Genomic DNA, 14,013 nt, shown 5'->3' on the forward strand with positions numbered 1-14,013 from the left:
AAATACACAGAGTAGCACCAGCCTATGGGCTGCAAACCTTTTAGGGGCCCTGTGACAAAGGTTAAAATATATTGATTTGATCTTGAAAGAAAATTACAATCAATGTGATCCCACTAAAGTGTGCGCATGAGGGGGACCCCAAGATTTTGACTGCCTAGGGGCCTCCACAGCGTTTAATTTGGCACTGCTGGAGAGATCATGATGGCTGAGGTAGTAAACACTGAGGGGGTGGGAATACAACAAAGCCACAACAGGAAGAAGATGAACAGTCCATGTATTTTCAACAAACCTCTGCAAATAAGTAACATTCATTGTTGGATTTTGCCTGTAAAGTCAAGTGGATGACTCAAATATTTAATTTTACATATATGTGTGTCAATGTTATAAGAAATTCAGCAAAATACAAAGCTATATGACTTATACTTGGGGACAATTTGAAAAAGCTACTAAAAATGTTATTTAGGCTCTAAAACTGCTTGCTCCGTTCTTCCCAAAGTGGCAAGCTATCTGGTATATGCATATTATTTTTCCTATTTGATTTTAACTTTTTAACAAACATATAGCCCACAATTTATGATTACTATAAAACAGTGCTTACAGAATGTGTACAAAGTTTTACTGTCATTCTAAATGTAAAAATTGATGATTAAAGGCAAACACTACATACATGCATACATAAACTACAGAAATTTATGAACTTACTGCTATTTGGATTGTCACCAATGATATGATGTCGGCCACTCCAGTACCACAGCAGTAATGTAGCATCACGAGAGCCAGAGACTATGTAGCAGTCTCCGCCGATATAAGATTCTGATCTTGCAAGGCAAGTGACTACATCCCAGTGGCCAAACACAATCTGAGTTAGCTTGCCTACAACAAAGAAATCTTGTGTTACTGATGTTTTTGTTTTAGAGCATTACAAATAGAATTGCAAATAACTGTAATGTAAGGCCTACCTGTTTCTGTGGAATAAACTCGAAAGCTCTTGTCCCAGAAACCACAGATAAGAATGTAGCGATTATCGGCTGTGACCACAAAACAATGAGCATTGATCTGAATGCTTTGATCCACAAGATCTGTGATTTGCCGTTTGTTCACACCAGAATTATTAGCTGCCGAAAAAGAAAAAGCATTTTCACCATTTAATTTGGGGAAGATGGACTTAATGGTAACATGGTTGTCCCAAGCTTTTAGAAATCTGAAACTAATAGAAGTAGAAAGAAACATCATAAAACTGGGAAGACAAAATGGCCATAGACTCACAACTAACCTCACAACCCAGAAAAGATTAACATGCCTTCAGACCAAATAGTTCCTGATGATGCATGTCTCAGGCTCCAAGGAAGGCAAAAAGACTTCTAGGGCTACTGATCAATCTGTCTCAGAGGAAATTGCTTCCTTATCTCAAAACCCACCCTTAGTTTATTTCGAAAATTCCCCTCTGAGCTACCCCAACCTCCTGTCTCCAGGGCTGGAATCATATGACAACTAAGTTTATAGTGGCTAATTTAAAGCATTCTGCAGGCAATTCTAACCATATGAAGGTTTGTCCATTTGTAGTCCTTGGCCAAGTGGTGACATGGAAGCTGAGGGCATCATAATGACTGGCTCACTGCATGGCCATAGGGGAGAAAAGATGATTGTCTTTCCTTCAGGTCAGAACCAGAACATTAACACTTTTTATGTATCCACTATGGGGTAACAGTTCTGTGATTCCACCCCATATGTGGTAGGTTTTGATTTCCAGATGAAGTGGGATGTGGAGAAGAAGCCTTAATTTGTCCCATGTAGAAGGCATCCAACAGGCTTTATAGAATGCAAACACCCCCCCCCCATTTCCAGCTCATACTGCAATACAGTTTCCCTACCCCACCCCATCAACTCCTCTAGTGAATTATCCTAAAGTAAAAGAAAATACACCAAGGAAACATGTAAGTCTTTATTGTTGGGTCAGCTCTGTGCAACTTGGTTCATAAGCTGAGGGAGTAGGGTGATGATTGAGAAAGATTGCTTCATTGATCTGTTGCACATTGTATCTTGCTGACTGGAGAGGTTTCTTCACTGACACCTGCCTTTGTTTTCTTACACCTACATACCTATACGATGGGGAACCAACTCAAGCAGTTTACATTTTAGATTTGGTTTGTTTATATGGTCCATTGCCCCTCCCCCCTTGTATTAGTTGCATATCTTGCCTTAGCTTTAATAAGATTAGGGAAGCTTTAAATGTTTGATGTATTACAGTATTTTTATGTTTTTTTGGAAGCCGCCTAGAGTGGCTGGGGAAGCCCAGCCAGGTGGGCGGGGTATAATTAATAATTTATTATTATTATTATTAAACACTAGCAATCAGAATGTGGCATAAAAAAGTTGCTTCCTGCCTCACTGCTATTATGCACACTTCAATTCAAATAAAAAGTAGTTTGATTGTCACTACTTATGGCCAGAGTGACTGTCATTGCATAACAATTAACACCTGCTGCTGTGCCAATCTAAAACCACCATCAATTCACTAGGCTAGTGCAACACCGTTAACGTAAATTGATGCAATTATTAATTTCAATTATCAATTATTGTGCCCCATCCTATAAATGTTTTGCCAATTTCACAAATGTGAAATTGTTCATCTTCTAACAAAATTAGGCAGCTTTGTGGATTATACCAAATTATTCAGGATGCTAAAATCCCAGCAAACTGTACTGTTTTCTCAAACAGGGTGCATAACCAACAAATGAGATTTGATGCATACTAGAACAAACAATAAATAAATTCTAACTTCAAGCGCACATAGCTGAGATCTAAAAATGGCCATGCCAACCAGAAAAGAGTTCTTGGTCTTATGGCAGCTCAATGAAAATGCCATTTCAGTATGCAGCAAAACAGATGGGCCACAGATTTAGGGCAGCCTTCTTCACACAATGCATAATTAATTTGCAGAGCACACAATGCAGTGATGGCTACTACATTTGATAGATTTAAACAGGGAATTTAACAGATTCATGGATGATAGGACTATCACTGACCACTAAAGGGACAGGTATATGGAACTTGCATATACACTTCTGACACCAGTTGTTAGAGGCAAGGAAGCAGGGATAGCTGTTATTTCTTTGATATTAAAAACTGCAGTGTTTTTCATTCTTTAAAGCCGGGGTGGACAGTAACAAAGGACGCTTCCTTATACTGAGGCAAACCACTGGTCCATCTAGCACAGAATTGCCTGCTCTGACTGGCAGCAGATCTCCAGGGTTTCAAGCAGTAGCTTTTCCTAGAGAAAGGAGGAATTGAACTTGGGACCTTCTGCATGCAAGGCAGATGGTGTATGGTCTTTCCCTCCTCCCTGAAGTCTTCTAATTCATTATGAAGCACATTCAATATGTTTTGAACACATCACGTTCTAATAAACAGATACTTTATATTCTCTGACATACCAATCAATGGGTCCATTTCAATGGGAAGATGATGAGCTTGATCCAAAGAATATCCTGGGGCTCCCCTGAGGCCTACATAGTAAAGGAGAGAAAAAAGCCAGTGAGGACTGTACAAGTATTATTTCACTTCGCTTTAATGGGTCTGCACTGCAGGGTGATCATGTTCCTATTTTTTACCTCTTCAGGTTAAAAAGATGGTTGTCCTACTTCGAACAGCAAGAAACCAAGGGAAGATGCACAAATATTTCAAAGTAGAAAAATGGACACCATTTTGCACTACCTTCTGGCCCTGAGCCCACTATGGCCTCCTGGTTTCTTACTTGTTCCTGGAATGTTCCACTTTTCCTTAGGACATCCCTATTTTCATTGGAGAAATGTTGGAAGGTATGGAGTTATCCGACCCTCAAGCCATCTGAAGGCAATCCTATACAGGGAAGGGTTTTTTTAATGTTTAATGCTTTATTATTATTATTTTATATATATTGGAAGCTGCCCAGAGTGTCTGGGGCAACCCAGTAAGACGTGTGGAGTATAAATATTAAAATTATCATTATGAAATGGGACGTCCCCATTTTCATCGGGAAAATGCTGGAGGGTATGGGAGTGCTGATCTAAACTGAAGTTGAGGCAGCAGACTATTATAGCAAATTGGTAGGATGCCACTCTGTAAACATTACCCCCTAGGCTTTGAGAGAAGAGGGAGGCCATTTGCTACCAGGCCACTGAAAAACAGTGTTCTGGGCTCCCTTTCCCAGGGAAGTGCTGCTTAAAGCAGAGGCAGGGAATCCTTTTCAGCCTAAGGGCCACATTCCCCAGTGGACCATCCTCCAGAGACAAAAATGACTCCTAGTAGACTACATTGCAGCTGGGCAAAAGTCAGAGGTTGCCTCACTCACATACCACAGATCTCTCCATCCTCGTTCTAGGTAGGTAAGAAGGACCGTCACTGTTCGAAGAGACATTTAGTCAGGCAAAAGCACTCAGAAGGATTGGCCTGTGGGAGAATAGGCAGCCTGGAAGTGTTCTCAAGGAGGGTCTCCCAAGCCTGAGGGTCTCCACCCTTGGCCTACAGCAAAGGTGTTGTGGTGTTCTGGACAAAACAGCTTAGAAAATCAGGCAAGAAGGGGATGTTTGGGCCAAGGATACAATAATGTTTTGTTACAGGATGGAGTGGTTCCAGGCAACCTGAGAGAGTGGCAAGACCGTTCCTGAAGAAAACTACGCTGTACCCAAATATCTAATTTTAGACCAGTGGAGTTCATTGATAGCAGTGCTGCTGGTGATATGTACTTCTGATGAGGCAGTGAATGTGCTGAAACAGTGTCTGATTGTGATAGTGGACTGGACAACAGCCAACAAACTCAGGCTTAATCCACAGAAGACTGAGATGCTGCTAGAGGGGTGTGCAGCCTGCTCTAAACGGGCACACAATCACTCAAAAAGCTTGTCTGTAGTTTGGGGATCCTTCTGAAGCAACTGCTGTTGCTTGAGGCACAGGTGGCCTTGGTGGTGAGGAGTGTCTTAAACCAGCCTAGGCTGGGGGCTCAACCACAACCCTGTCTGGACAGGCATAACCCGGCTGCAGTAATCAATGCTCTGGTAACCTTAAGATTGGATTACTGCATGTGCTTTATGCGGGAGTGCCTTTGAAGAAGTTACAGCTAGTGCAGACAGGCTATACTGCCGACAAGCTCAGGGTAAATTGATCATGTAACATTGCTTTTGGCGCAGCTGCACTGGTTGCCTGTACATTTCCAAGCCTCATTCAATGTGCCTCTCCAAATATGAACCTTTGGTTATGTGAGGCCCTCCCCTGGGTGCATTCTCAGAGGGTGGAGACCACTGGAAGGTCTTTTCAGTTGTAGCTCCCTGCTTGTGGAATGCTCTCCCAAGTAAGGTCTGCTTGGTGCCAACATTAACATCCTTTCAGTGCCAGATAAAAGCTTTTCTCCCAGGCATTTGACGCATCACAATAAATGTTCTGATGTTTATTGATGAAATGTTTTCTGCTGCTGACGTTTCTGCTGTTTTGATGTTTCTGTGTATGGGTTGCTGTTGTGGTTTTATTCAATAAATAAAAAGTCAGTAAATGATAATAATAAAGAATTTACTTGAATGTATTGTTTCTGATTTTATGCTAGGTTTTTGGATCTAAACTGTGGACTAGATATAGATAACCCTTGGGGTCCCTTCCAACTCTACAATTCTATGATCCTAAGTTGCTTAGAGAGGTTTTGTAGTAAGTAAACAACAACAACAACTAAAACAACTGAAGTATAGCAATAGTCCAAATAACATCTATTTGCAACTAAAAGAATTATTTGTGGAAAGTTCAAGACAAACTCTCTTTAGGGAGACATACCTACTGTGTTGTGCCATCTATTCACTGCAAAAAGTCGGCTGCAAGTCACAGTTACCACGGCAGGAATAGTAAGATGCGGAAGCGTGTTGGCTGCCACATGTGTGACAGGAGAATTTGATGGAAATTTGAGAACCATTATAACATCCTGCTGCATCTGATCTTTAAACATAAGTGGACTCTGTGGAAGGAAACACTGTTGAGTAGAAAGGAGAAGAGAGCAGAAGAAAACAGAAGGGATAACACAATTAGTGAAGAGGTCTGAGGGGAAAATAAGGTTAAGCGAATCAGGAAGCATTTGCACATACAGGGGGAACAATGTTATATGCACATCTAAGCTACAAGAACAGGACACCAAAACCAGCAAAGCTATTGGTGGAGCATTACACAAGGGGAAATAGAGAAGAGGTATGGTTAAGGTCCATTGGGTTATCATTACAGGGTGTGAAATGATAAAGTCAGCATTAACAGAAAGAATATCTCAATAGGTACAGCACTTCATATAGTGACAGTGTCAATCAAACAGAAGCACCACTTACATCTTTCATAAGGTTTACATTATATATAATGCAGCGGCTGAAAAAACAACCAGTTAACAGTTTCATAGAAGCCAATGGCAACACTGATTTTAATGGCACCCACAGGACAAAAAACCCTACACATTTTAAGAAGAAATATTGGACTCTGTTGAAAATGGCAGCCCCATGTGCATTATGTGGTAAGTATGCATGCATGTGTGACTGCTGTTTCAAATATATATATATTTTTTAAAAAATCTAGTGTGGCTCCCCAAGCCCATGGAAACCAATGGACATCCCTTAGGCTCTTTGGGTTGGGAGGCACATGTATGGATAAGTATATAAACAGCTGTTTTTGTCTTTGAATAACAAATAAATAAAATGTTTGAAAACTAAGAGTGATGAGAACACTGCTAATGAAATTTGTTTTCAGAAGCATTATGCATTCTAAGTTGACATACAGGATTTTTAACAATCTTGTCCTTAATCTAACAATGTAAACTCATTTTATATTAAATAAAAGATTTCAGACAGCCTTGATGACTGATTTTAACTGCCTTCAATTTTAACCTGAAGATTGCCACATGTCCAGTTTTAATTGTAATTTGTTTGAATTAATTGTGGGATGTATCTTAATTTATTGATCGCTTGTTTTATGCATTGTCTTACTTGTATGATGTTAGCCGCTCTGAGCCCAGCTTTGGCCAGGGAGGACGGGATATAAATAAAATAATAATAATAATAATAATTATTATTATTATTATTATTATTATTATTATTATTATTATTATTATTATTTAAAATGGGGAAAGTTCAGTGCTGCCAAAATTATTACTTATACTATGTTTCCTCTAAGTTTTTTTAAAAAAAACTGTCAAAAACACTATACTTTGGAATTTACTGAAACTTTATTTAAAAAATCCTGATAGTTATGATGTTCCAAACAAAGAGCAAAAATAAAAACAGATCTCATTGTTTCCAGTTTTAGGTGAATAATGGATTTCTTCTTCTTCTGGAATAAATACACAAAAGAATGGATAGGAATGATTTGGGAGTTCAAACTGAAGTTAAAAGTGCACACTGTGTCCTCTCCAGAGAGTGGGCTGGAGGTTTCCCACATGATTTGAACTACAATTCCTCACTTCTGACAAGTAGCCAGTGTTCATAAATCACATAAATCATTTCCTAATGCTGCATTCTCTTCTTGCAATATGATCCCCACCATAAGAAAATCTTCGAGGCTTTTTTATTTTGCACAATAGTATTCATCAAATACATATTCATGATGATAGGGACTTGTTAAAAGAAAACCAAGGAATTGGGGAAAACAAAATCTGTGACTGTCAAGCCACAAATTTACCATTATACTATAATCATGCAATTTATCTGCACAGAGTAAAGCATACAGTGTTTGTGGGGAACTCAGGGCACATAAAGAGAAAGTGTTACTTAAATTGGTATTTTATGACCTATAAAGGATCCTCAGATTCAGAGGAAATAAATTCCCAACAAGCAGTTATATCTCACCAGGTGCATGGCAGAGCTCCGAGGCGGATGTGGCTCAATAAGCAACTGAGATGGCGTCTGTCCAAAGTTCTGTATCTGTGCCTCCATGGCCTGCAGGGAAAGGAGAGTGATTGTCATAATCAATATGCATCAAAGAGATAGGTCAACACACTCCTTGACAATGCAAGCATATCCCAAGTCAGCCATGAAAAAAGTCCAGAAAATTCACCGGGTGCTCTTCTCCCAGGCTGCAGACTCATCCAAGTGTTAGTATTTTGTAGACAAGCTTTGCTTCTCCTTTCAAGCATGCTTCAGTTAACCAACTAACCATTCCTATTTCAAGTAGCTGGAAATGCATGTGAAAATATTAACCTGTGAGGACATGCAGTTAAGGTCTTGTGAGATTTCTCTGCACTAAATACAGCATGTATACCTTAATAAAGTCCTTTGTAAGGAGGAAAGTATGAGGATCCCTAATAAAATAAGCTTCTGGAATCTTAAATGAAAAAAGAAAAAGAAAATGTGAAATAATTTTTTGGGGAAAACACAAATCTAAAAAAAAATAATACAACAATTTACAACAAAACTAACAATTACGAATGATTCATATATCAACAAGAAGGCATAAGTGTGGAAGATCAAGTATGCTTCGAAAACTATTTAATGTGGCATGCTTATATGAGTAATTTTGATGTGCTTTGTTCTCATTAAGTGCATGCTTTTCTAACTAAGAATATTTAGCTGTGCCCATGATAAGGTCCACATTGTTATAAAATTTATTTTAGAAATTAAAAGGAGAAATTTAAAGCAGAAGTAGAACTTGTCATTCAGACAGAAATCTTTCAAAAAAAATATATTTATTCTAGAACAAAACCTAGAAAACTGATCTTAAATCATTTTTTATAGTGGCCATTCCCATTTGGCTTCAGACTTGGATTTAGTAGCAAAACACCCAGAGATTTGAAGTGTGATGCCATCAATATGCTGATGACACTCAGCTTTCTCTCTCTCTCTCTCTCCATTTCACATGAATCGGAAGAGGCTGTGCAGGTGCTACACTGGTGCCTGGAGGCTGTTATGGACTGGATGAAGGCCAATAAATTGAGCCTGAAAATACAGAGGTGCTGTGGGTGAGTGGTTCCTTTATGTGGATTAGGGAAATGATCTGTTTTGGGTGGGGTTGCATTTGCCCCGAAGGATCAGGTATGTGGCTTAGGGGTACTACTTCCTTGATTCTAAGCTGGTGTTTGAGGCTCAGGTAGCTTCAGTGGAAAGCTACACCTGGTTCTCCACCTATAGCCAGACCTGGCTTCAAGACTCATGCTCTAATAAGCTCCCTATTGGACTCCAATAAGTGCTCTATGTGGGGCTAGCCTTGAAAATGGTCCAGGAGATGCAGCTGGTACAAAATACAGGACAATGTGCCACCACTTCTTATAGCATTGTAGTGGCTGCTGGTCAGTTATTGGGCTAAATTCAAGGCTTTGGTATTGAAGCACAAAGCCCTGAATGGCTAGGGGCTGGAGTTGCCCCTCTTGCAAGACTTACTATGAGATCAGTGGGGAAGGCCTTGCTGGTGGCACTGTTGATGGGCAAGGAAAAGTCTTATCCATGGCTGTTGCTACGTCAAGTGCAGGGCCAAGAAACACTAGGGAGGGGGACTCTTAAAATAATGTTAAATTCAGGATCAGTGGGACCCCACATTTGCCTAAATGCCAGTTGCTGATGCTGGGCTCTCCTCCTCCTCCAAGTCATTGGTTGTTTTTAACACCAATGGTTCCAGTTAACAACCTGCATATGTTGAACATAGAAAACTAGATGTACTCTTTTTGTCCTTGTGTAGTAGGATCCATTCCTTCTGCACTGTGTGTGTTGTGCGAGCATTGGATTTGGCCTTTTACCTCATGACATCTATTGGGGAAGTCAAACACTGATACAACAATATATTCTCCAGAACTTAAATAACTTAAATTATTAAAAAAAAATATTTTTCAGAAACTTCTTTTTTAGACATCAGCATTTTATCATGCACATTCCTGTGGAACCAGACTGCTCCCCCCTCTCTGTGTTAAATATTTAATCATAAGAGTGTGTGAGGAATAATACAAATGTTTAATGCCAAACAATGTCTGTTGAGGATGCAAAGGTTTCCAGAAAAAGCTCTTTTGATAAACAATTCAAGCAAATAACCCTTATTTTCAGTAGTCTGACAACATTAAGGCAATTTTCTTGTGCTTTTAAAGCATCATTTTGAAATAAAAATGTTATATTGAGTATCTATATTAATCATGGACATTCATCTGCCACTTTTTATAGTAATGGCTTAAATAATGTTTCTTTTCTTTTGCAGATGCAGCAGAGAAATGAATTAAATCTTGCAAAGTGCTGCCGGGCTTTAATTTACACATTTGCTTTCATGTTGACCAGTCTTTGGCAAATTCTGATTATACAGCTACAACTTCAGTTTACACCAATGCTATTGATTTTGCCTCCCTCTTCAAACAGATTTATGTTAACAAAGAGGGAGGTTGAAAACAGCAGTAACTTCTAAATAAGATGGGTTGTTTAGATTATAAGAGATGGGCACTTAAATTTATTCTGTCAAAGGCAACCATTATTTTACAGCTAAATACATCTTATTTAGTATGTACTCAGTGGCTTTTTACCACCTGATTTTCTATACAGAGGAGTCAATGGTAACCCTCTTAATTTTCAATACCCATATAGGCTGCAAATCAGGCATAGCTATCAGCTTCTACTTGCCAAGCTATTATATGCTAATATAAAGATAGCATCAGATATTACTGTTTATGTTGGTCCAACTATTATTATATATTACAAGTCTCAAAATACTTTTGAATTAACATGGAAGGGAAAATGCCAGAGAGGTGATCTCAAGTTTACATATACCTGTCAAATGAGACAAATACAGATTTCTTCCAATTCCTACATGGACTGGATACAGAGAAGGTATTTGTAATTCAGAAGGAAATTGTCCCCTTAAGTTACACTAATTAATTAAAGACCAGATATTCCCATAGCTTTGTGATCTTAAAAGTAAACTAACCTACATCTTTAGTACAGTTATCATTGACATTTCAAGTCACAATCAAGAGTTTTTTCACATGCTTAAATTGGTTTTGTTACATGTCTGATTGCTGTTAACAGTGTTAGACCATGTCTTTGACACCTAAAATACAGCAATTGTAATCATCTTGACACATGATAACTGATAATGATTCCAGAGCCTTTTTATTGTCCATTATTTCATAGAATTGGCTAAAGGAAACATCATAGATGCAATCAGTTCTGAACCCACATGATACATGAAATGGAAAACATATGCTATGCTAATACATTATGGGTTGGGTCCTGACTAAGTTAATTGCTCCTAAGTTTCACGGAAATCAATGACCAAGTTAGGTGCTACTTAAGTCCCATTGCCTTAAATGGAAATGAAGGCTGCATACACACCACACATTTAAAGCAAATGGCTTCCCCCAAAGAATCATGGGAACAGTAGTTTACCTCCTGCAGAGATATAATTCCCAGCAGTTCCCAGGGTTCTTTGGGGGAAGTCATGTGCTCTAAATGTGTGGCGTGCACAAGCACTTTAGTCTGGCTCATTTAGACATACTTTAGCATGTCTTTTGGTATACATATAAATTAATCTACAATAAGAATGAACTGCAACTCCCATAATCCTTGACCATCAGCCATGCTGGTTGAGGCTGATGGGATTCCACTCTGCTCCACTGGTATGTCTTACAAATATGGGCGTTTGTCACTTATACATGTCATTTGGGGGCTGGTTTCTTTCTCCTTTCTTTTTCCACCTGCCAAGTGAGTTATCAGGGCAAAGTCCCACTTAACAAACCCTCGTTATAAAAAACAACAACAGAAGTTGGCACTCATATGGGTGTCCATTCAGCACTGACATTATATCAAAACCCCATACAGTGGTACCTCGGGTTAAGTACTTAATTCGTTCCGGAGGTCTGTTCTTAACCTGAAACTGTTCTTAACCTGAAGCATCACTTTAGCTAATGGGGTCTCCCGCTGCTGCTGCTGCTGCTGCGCCGCCGGAGCACGATTTCTGTTCTCATCCTGAAGCAAAGTTCTTAACCCGAGGTACTATTTCTGGGTTAGTGGCGTCTGTAACCTGAAGCGTATGTAACCTGAGGTACCACTGTATATAAAATGCAGCTTTGGTGTTATTCAATAAGGAATAGCAGGAAATCTATCTGGCAAACAGAGCTCCAGATGCTTTGTGGTTATACCACACCTAAGACAACATCTGCACTTCAAGCACTTCAGGGAACATTCTGGTTTACCTCAAGAAAAACAGGGGGGAGGAAGCTTCATCTATCTTTCTTATCCTCTGCATTTGTCAGTCCTCCTCCCCTCTTAACGGCCTGCTGTCCTTCCCTCATCCTGCTTTTCATTTTTCTCCCTATGCTATCTGATGGCTCATTCTGACAATGATATTTCTGAAATGGATACAACACCTCTGTAGCCTCTTAAAAATTATGGAACACCTTCCCTATGTCATATTCACAGCCAGGTAGCAATAGAAAGATAATGCCAGGCTCACAAAATCCCCGTGGCACTAGTGAGAACCATAGCAACATCTTTTTTATTTCTCCCACGGTATTTCATGTGATCTCCATCTGGCCCTTTTGAAAAGTCTGATCACAATGTAAAAAAAATCTCATTTTATTCACCCTGTAGCTACAAAAAGAAACTGTTTTCAAGAATTAAGTGTGAGTTGCACCTCAAGAAAAACAAAACCAGCTGACTACAATCAGTAGTGGATTTATAGGTATGAACAGCAGTAGGAACCCGTATGGCTGGGGGCACTCAAGATCTCAGTATACATCATTAACTGAGAGGATACCCTTGAAATGTCACTACAAACAATTGCCATGTCATTGCCGGATTCTAATTTGCTGTGGTTTCCACTCTTCATTTTTCCTACTTCCTGATTAAAACATAGCTGCTGTAGAACACAGACATGTTCTTTACTAGAACTTGCCAGAACTTTCTCCTGTTCATGTTATCTTAAGAAGTGTCTAGAAAATCCAGTAGTAACTAGGGGTATTAAAGCAAGTGAGAAATCTGGCTGTGGTTTATTTCACCTGTTATTTATGTGTTATGAAAAAATACTGTTTGATAATATAAGAGTGGAAAGGCAGCCTGTGTTATTAATTAACTGGTTCTTATGCATTTAGCTCTGTCATACTTTTAGTCATGCATAGGTGAACCAAAAGGGCTCCTCAAAAGGACTGCATAAACCATAAATCCAACATTGACTACAATCCACTGAAGAGTATGTGTGTCATCTAATCTGAATGGGGGCTTACATAGAAGAAGTGCTTAATGGCTTGTTCCTGCTGCTTTGTGACCATGAACGCTGGAAACACTTGTAGATGAATGCTGACACTCCTCGCAGTCTTTTGTGGATTTCTACATTTTAGCAAAATATTAGTAAAACATCCTAAAGATAAAGAGCTTGTATATCATTGCCTTGGGAGGCGGTGGGCTCTCTTTCCTTGGAATAATAAGCACTAAGCAGGGGCTAGTGGCCATCACTGGGTATGCTGAAGATGCTAAAATTTGAGCAATGAATTGGACTTGAGGATTTCTGACTATAAGTCTATGTATGAAAATGCAGATATCATACCCTCCAACATTTCTCTGATGAAAATAGGGACATCCCGTTCCATAATGATAATGTTACTATTTATGCCTCATACATCTTGTTTCCCCAGGCACTCTGGGCGGCTTCCAACATATATAAAAACATAATAAAACATTAAAAAACCTTCCCTATACAGTGGTACATCGGGTTACAGAAGCTTCAGGTTACAGATGCTTCAGGCTATAGACTCTGCTAACCCAGAAATAGTACCTCGGGTTAAGAACTTTGCTTCAGGATGAGAACAGAAATTGTGTGGCGGCAGCACAGCAGCAGCAGGAGGCCCCATTAGCTAAAGTGGTACCTCAGGTTAAGAACAGTTTCAGTTTAAGAACGGACCTCCAGAATGAATTAAGTTCTTAACCTGAGGTACCACTGTATGGGGTTTTGATATAATGTCAGTGCTGAATGGACACCCATATGAGTGCCAACTTCTGTTGTTGTTTTTTATAACGAGGGTTTGTTAAGTGGGACTTTGCCCTGATAACTCATCCTATA

The 14,013-nt window shown here is 39.3% G+C and overlaps 1 protein-coding gene and 1 long non-coding RNA gene across 8 annotated transcripts in view; one reads left to right on the forward strand and one right to left on the reverse strand.

The window, feature by feature from the left end:
• Positions 1–14,013, reverse strand: part of NBEA (neurobeachin) — a 361,568-nt gene that overhangs the window by 15,628 nt on the left and 331,927 nt on the right. For 6 of the 7 annotated variants that reach the window (XM_083608944.1, XM_083608945.1, XM_083608941.1 and 3 more), the window contains 5 exons: positions 7,839–7,928; positions 5,797–5,989; positions 3,435–3,506; positions 960–1,115; positions 703–873 (listed from right to left, as the gene is read on the reverse strand). In XM_083608944.1, coding sequence (XP_083465070.1) covers positions 703–873; positions 960–1,115; positions 3,435–3,506; positions 5,797–5,989; positions 7,839–7,928 — 682 coding nt within the window. Of the gene's footprint in view, positions 1–702; positions 874–959; positions 1,116–3,434; positions 3,507–5,796; positions 5,990–7,838; positions 7,929–8,250; positions 8,314–14,013 lie in introns of all 7 variants that reach the window. The other variant, XM_083608943.1, reaches the window with a different exon arrangement.
• LOC310760608 lies at positions 8,337–10,291 on the forward strand. The gene is made up of 2 exons (XR_014547055.1): positions 8,337–8,947; positions 10,168–10,291. It is a non-coding gene; the product is annotated as an uncharacterized lncRNA (long non-coding RNA).

Source organism: Podarcis filfolensis (genome assembly GCF_964270895.1).
Source record: "Podarcis filfolensis genome assembly, chromosome: 4".
NCBI lineage: Eukaryota > Metazoa > Chordata > Lepidosauria > Squamata > Lacertidae > Podarcis > Podarcis filfolensis.